Raw genomic sequence first — 7021 nt, 5'->3', positions numbered from 1 at the left:
CACATGCTTCAAGAGGGCCACCATTGTTCCTGTTCCCAAGAAAGCTAAGGTAACTGAGCTAAACGACTACCGCCCCGTAGCACTCACTTCCGTCATCATGAAGTGCTTTGAGAGACTAGTCAAGGACCATATCACCTCCACCCTACCTGACACCCTAGACCCACTCCAATTTGCTTACCGCCCAAATAGGTCCACAGACGATGCAATCTCAACCACACTGCACACTGCCCTAACCCATCTGGACAAGAGGAATACCTATGTGAGAATGCTGTTCATCGACTACAGCTCGGCATTTAACACCATAGTACCCTCCAAGCTCGTTACCAAGCTCGAGACCCTGGGTCTCGACCCCGCCCTGTGCAACTGGGTACTGGACTTCCTGACGGGCCGCCCCCAGGTGGTGAGGGTAGGCAACAACATCTCCTCCCCGCTGATCCTCAACACTGGGGCCCCACAAGGGTGCGTTCTGAGCCCTCTCATGTACTCCCTGTTCACCCACGACTGCGTGGCCACGCACACCATCCAACTCAATCATCAAGTTTGAGGACGACACTACAGTGGTAGGCTTGATTACCAACAACGACGAGACGGCCTACAGGGAGGAGGTGAGGGCCCTCGGAGTGTGGTGTCAGGAAAATAACCTCACACTCAATGTCAACAAAACTAAGGAGATGATTGTGGACTTCAGGAAACAGCAGAGGGAACACCCCCCTATCCACATCGATGGAACAGTAGTGGAGAGGGTAACAAGTTTTAAGTTCCTCGGCATACACATCACAGACAAACTGAATTGATCCACCCACACAGACAGCATCGTGAAGAAGGCGCAGCAGCGCCTATTCAACCTCAGGAGGCTGAAGAAATCGGCTTGTCACCAAAAGCACTCACAAACTTCTACAGATGCACAATCGAGAGCATCCTGTCGGGCTGTATCACCGCCTGGTACGGCAACTGCTCCGCCCACAACCGTAAGGCTCTCCAGAGGGGAGTGAGGTCTGCACAACGCATCACCGGAGGCAAACTACCTGCCCTCCAGGACACCTACACCACCCGATGTTAGAGGAAGGCCATAAAGATCATCAAGGACAACAACCACCCGAGCCACTGCCTGTTCACCCTGCTATCATCCAGAAGGCGAGGTCAGTACAGGTGCATCAAAGCTGGGACCGAGAGACTGAAAAACAGCTTCTATCTCAAGGCCATCAGATTGTTAAACAGCCACCACTAACATTGAGTGGCTGCTGCCAACACACGGACTCAACTCCAGCCACCTTAATAATGGGAATTGATGGGAAATGATGTAAAATATATCACTAGCCACTTGAAACAATGCTACCTAATATAATGTTTACATACCCTACATTATTCATCTCATATGTATATGTATATACTGTACTCTATATCATCTACTGCATCTTTATGTAATACATGTATCACTAGCCACTTTAACTATGCCACTTTGTTTACATACTCATCTCATATGTATATACTGTACTCGATATCATCTACTGTATCTTGCCTATGCCGCTCTGTACCATCACTCATTCATATATCTTTATGTACATATTCTTTATCCCCCTACACTTGTGTGTGTATAAGACAGTAGTTTTGGAATTGTTAGTTAGATTACTTGTTGGTTATTACTGCATTGTCGGAACTAGAAGCACAAGCATTTCGCTACACTCGCATTAACATCTGCTAACCATGTGTATGTGACAAATAAAATTTGATTTGATTTGCAAGTAGAGATACTGAGGTGCAAAAGAGAGAGGATAAATATTGTTATTGTGGCAGTCTGTATCCTGGTTTATTGAGCAGTCTGTATCCTGGTTTATTGAGCAGTCTGTATCCTGGTTTATTGAGCAGTCTGTATCCTGTTTATTGTGGCAGTCTGTATCCTGGTTTATTGAGCAGTCTGTATCCTGGTTTATTGAGCAGTCTGTATCCTGGTTTATTGAGCAGTCTGTATCCTGTTTATTGAGCAGTCTGGTTTATTGAGCAGTCTGTATTCTGTTTATTGAGCAGTCTGTAGTCTGGTTTATTGAGCAGTCTGTATCCTGGTTTATTGAGCAGTCTGTATCCTGTTTATTGTGGCAGTCTGTAGTCTGGTTTATTGAGCAGTCTGTATCCTGGTTTATTGAGCAGTCTGTATCCTGTTTATTGAGCAGTCTGTATCCTGTTTATTGAGCAGTCTGTATCCTGTTTATTGAGCAGTCTGTATCCTGGTTTATTGAGCAGTCTGTAGTCTGGTTTATTGAGCAGTCTGTATTCTGTTTATTGAGCAGTCTGTATCCTGTTTATTGAGCAGTCTGTATCCTGGTTTATTGAGCAGTCTGTATCCTGTTTATTGAGCAGTCTGTATCCTGGTTTATTGAGCAGTCTGGTTTATTGAGCAGTCTGTATCCTGGTTTATTGAGCAGTCTGTATCCTGTTTATTGAGCAGTCTGTATCCTGTTTATTGAGCAGTCTGTATCCTGGTTTATTGAGCAGTCTGTATCCTGGTTTATTGAGCAGTCTGTATCCTGGTTTATTGAGCAGTCTGTATCCTGGTTTATTGAGCAGTCTGTATCCTGGTTTATTGAGCAGTCTGTATCCTGGTTTATTGAGCAGTCTGTATCCTGGTTTGTTGAGCAGTCTGTAGTCTGGTTTATTGAGCAGTCTGTATCCTGTTTATTGAGCAGTCTGTATCCTGGTTTATTGAGCAGTCTGTATCCTGGTTTATTGAGCAGTCTGTATCCTGGTTTATTGAGCAGTCTGTAGTCTGGTTTATTGAGCAGTCTGTATCCTGTTTATTGAGCAGTCTGTATTCTGTTTATTGAGCAGTCTGTATTCTGTTTATTGAGCAGTCTGTATCCTGGTTTATTGAGCAGTCTGTATCCTGGTTTATTGAGCAGTCTGTATCCGGGTTTATTGTGGCCTAGGATAGAAATGACAATCTTTTTCCTTTGCAACAATGACATCAGAGGGGGCTCACATGATTGGCTGTTCGATGCCAGCGACTCGGAGACACTTTTACAGCCACTGCGAGCCATGGGCCAATGACAAGCTGGAAACGGCAGAGCCTACAGAACATGAGATGAGCTGGGAGCGATGGTCGCTCCGTCTCTCACATAGAGATAGATAGAGGACTCATCTTTATATCGGTGTCATTATAGCGTCTGTGACAACATGGGAAGCTCCATTGAGGCTACAACCCATAGGAATCCTCAACCAATTGACTACTTTCAACTGTCAGAAGCATGGTGAAAACCTTCAATGTCGCTGCCCATGCCTAAAACTGCCTTTTGGACACTAGAGGCCTCTAGCATTCTCTATGGTCTCACATTAATAATTGAGTCAATCTACAACATGATTTTTATCGGCCATTCTTCATCATATCGAGCGATAAACGCGGAACCAGGCTATTTATAGAAGATTGGCATGATTGACATGAACTATTGACATGATTAGGCTGTGTGTGATGATGCCTTGGCGTGTGCAGTAGTAGGCCTAGATATAAATGATGACATTAGAAAACAGACAGATGGGTTTGTAGCCTACTGTACTGGCCGTGCTGTAATTGACAGTGGTTGATTGTCTGGAAAAAAAATACTAATAAACACACTTGTAAATAAGTGCATCTAGAACTTGGAGGAATCCTGAAAACTGAAAAAAAACGTCTCGCACCAATTCCGTCATCTTCGGAGATCACCGGGAGCTCGCACCGAATATCCGCTGCCCCCCCCTCCCCTCCCCTCCCCTCCCCTCAGCTCGAGACCAACGGAAACATCATAGGCCTGTCCCGCTGATCCACACGCGAGAAACGTATCTAGGAGACATACATACATTTGATTTGTTACAACGTGTCTGGTATTTGACTGTTTGCTAGAATGGAAATGTTCATCCAAAATATCAATTTATGAGAAATCGACGTAAATGGTCACTTTTCCTTTAAATGTTCTCTGTTGTTCTGCATAATATCCAGGAAGTGGGAGAGCGTTCTTCCCCAGCTGATCCAGAGAGCCAGACGGAAGTCTCCTACTCAGAGGCTTTAACATTCAGCGGTGACCAGACAAGGGGACAGTGTTATTGGTAAATATCGTCTGGAATTAATCCCGTGGATTATCCGTGGGTGGTTTTAGTGGAGACACGGCCCGGTATCCCCACCGCCTCTGTCTTTCTCCCGGTCGGTCGGGTGGATCTGCCGTGGTAGGACTGTCATGAGCCCGGGCTGGGAATGGCATCCTCTCCCAGTGTTTGTAAGAAGGTCGGGCCGGTGGAGGAGGAGAACGGAGAACCGGATCATTCTCTACAAGAGATGTTGAAGGCGATAGCCGACGAACGGAACCGTCTTACTGTCAGACAAGAAACGAGTGGACTTGGTGAGTAGAGGTTTACAATTTGCACTGTTGAATTGATTATATTGGTGGCCTATCGCGTCTTGCAATATCACCAACAAATAGCTTGTTTGGTTACACGCTTCATGCTCATCCGGTTATGTGACTTTGTGACTGTAATTTGTAAGGGACAAACTCTCAAACCCTTGTTATTATCTGTAGAGTTTAAAGCAGTTAAACCTATATTTCCCGGCGGTTGGTTGCTTGTGAACCAGCATACAAATTCCGACTGTTTTAACGTTTTAGAAACGTCAATCGTCGCTTGCGAAACGGTTGCTGGTATATCAACGCGAGAGAATCTTTCTATTGTAAAGACACTTACCGGAGCAGTTTAGCACAGATCCGGTCGAGGAACTACACTTCTTCCCCAGTGATGCTTACCCACAGGTGTTCTGGGGATGCGACATGTAAAGTGTTGGTCCCTTGTTTTAATGAGCTGAAATAACAGATCCCAGAAATGTTCCAGACAGCACAAAAAGTTATTCAAATGTTGTGCACCACTTTGTTTACATCCCTGTTAGTGAGCATTTCTCCGTTATCAAGATAATCCATCCACCTGACAGGCGTGGCCTATCAAGAAGCTGATTAAACAGCATGATCATTACACAGGTGCACCTTGTGCTGGGGGACAATAAAAAGCCACTCAAATGTGCAGTTTTGTCAAACAACACAATGCCACAGATATCTACATTTTTGAGGGAGAGTGAAATTGGCATGCTGAGGAATATTTCTGTCTGTAATAAAGCCCTTTTGTGGGGGGAAGAACTCATTCTGATTGGCTGGGCCTGGCTCCCCAATGGGTGGGCCTATCCCCTCCCCTGCCTGGTCATGTGAAATCCATAGACTAGGGCCTCATTTATTTATTTCAATGGACTGATTTTCCTTATATGAACTGTAACTCAGTAAAATCGTTCACTGTAGCTACCTCTATCCAGTCTCTGAAACTAGCTACCTCTATCCAGTCTCTGAAACTAGCTACCTCTATCCAGTCTCTGAAACTAGCTACCTCTATCCAGTCTCTGAAACTAGCTACCTCTATCCAGTCTCTGAAACTAGCTACCTCTATCCAGTCTCTGAAACTAGCTACCTCTATCCAGTCTCTGAAACTAGCTACCTCTATCCAGTCTCTGAAACTAGCTACCTCTATCCTGTCTCTGAAACTAGCTACCTCTATCCTGTCTCTGAAACTAGCTACCTCTATCCTGTCTCTGAAACTAGCTACCTCTATCCTGTCTCTGAAACTAGCTACCTCTATCCTGTCTCTGAAACTAGCTACCTCTATCCAGTCTCTGAAACTAGCTACCTCTATCCAGTCTCTGAAACTAGCTACCTCTATCCAGTCTCTGAAACTAGCTACCTCTATCCAGTCTCTGAAACTAGCTACCTCTATCCAGTCTCTGAAACTAGCTACCTCTATCCAGTCTCTGAAACTAGCTACATCATAACACTGTAGCTACCTCTATCAGTCTCTGAAACTAGCTACATCATAACACTGTAGCTACCTCTATCCAGTCTCTGAAACTAGCTACCTCTATCCAGTCTCTGAAACTAGCTACCTCTATCCAGTCTCTGAAACTAGCTACATCAACACTGTAGCTACCTCTATCCAGTCTCTGAAACTAGCTACCTCTATCCAGTCTCTGAAACTAGCTACATCAACACTGTAACTACCTCTATCCAGTCTCTGAAACTAGCTACATCATAACACTGTAGCTACCTCTATCCAGTCTCTGAAACTAGCTACCTCTATCCAGTCTCTGAAACTAGCTACATCATAACACTGTAGCTACCTCTATCCAGTCTCTGAAACTAGCTACATCATAACACTGTAGCTACCTCTATCCAGTCTCTGAAACTAGCTACATCATAACACTGTAGCTACCTCTATCCAGTCTCTGAAACTAGCTACAGCATAACACTGTAGCTACCTCTATCCAGTCTCTGAAACTAGCTACATCATAACACTGTAGCTACCTCTATCCAGTCTCTGAAACTAGCTACATCATAACACTGTAGCTACCTCTATCCAGTCTCTGAAACGAGCTACAGCATAACACTGTAGCTACCTCTATCCAGTCTCTGAAACTAGCTACATCATAACACTGTAGCTACCTCTATCCAGTCTCTGAAACTAGCTACAGCATAACACTGTAGCTACCTCTATCCAGTCTCTGGATAGAGGTAGCACTGTAGCTACCTCTATCCAGTCTCTGAAACTAGCTACCTCTATCCAGTCTCTGAAACTAGCTACAGCATAACACTGTAGCTACCTCTATCCAGTCTCTGAAACTAGCTACAGCATAACACTGTAGCTACCTCTATCCAGTCTCTGAAACTAGCTACAGCATAACACTGTAGCTACCTCTATCCAGTCTCTGAAACTAGCTACAGCATAACACTGTAGCTACCTCTATCCAGTCTCTGAAACTAGCTACCTCATAACACTGTAGCTACCTCTATCCAGTCTCTGAAACTAGCTACATCAACACTGTAGCTACCTCTATCCAGTCTCTGAAACTAGCTACAGCATAACACTGTAGCTACCTCTATCCAGTCTCTGAAACTAGCTACATCATAACACTGTAGCTACCTCTATCCAGTCTCTGAAACGAGCTACAGCATAACACTGTAGCTACCTCTATCAG

General features: G+C 44.7%; 1 protein-coding gene across 2 annotated transcripts in view; it reads left to right on the top strand.

The window, feature by feature from the left end:
* Window positions 1-3776: 3776 nt before the first annotated feature.
* LOC109884915 (uncharacterized protein KIAA0930 homolog) overlaps window positions 3777-7021 on the top strand; it is a 55517-nt gene continuing 52272 nt past the window's right edge. Inside the window, exon 1 of one of the 2 annotated variants that reach the window (XM_031815541.1) lies at window positions 3777-4361. In XM_031815541.1, coding sequence (XP_031671401.1) covers window positions 4217-4361 — 145 coding nt within the window. In that variant the 5' untranslated portion in view covers window positions 3777-4216. The remainder of the gene's footprint in view (window positions 4362-7021) is intronic. The other variant, XM_031815540.1, reaches the window with a different exon arrangement.

This window comes from Oncorhynchus kisutch, unplaced genomic scaffold (genome assembly GCF_002021735.2).
Source record: "Oncorhynchus kisutch isolate 150728-3 unplaced genomic scaffold, Okis_V2 Okis09a-Okis19a_hom, whole genome shotgun sequence".
NCBI lineage: Eukaryota > Metazoa > Chordata > Actinopteri > Salmoniformes > Salmonidae > Oncorhynchus > Oncorhynchus kisutch.
Note: the sequence above shows the minus strand (reverse complement) of the source record. Positions and strands in the feature narration are given on the sequence as shown.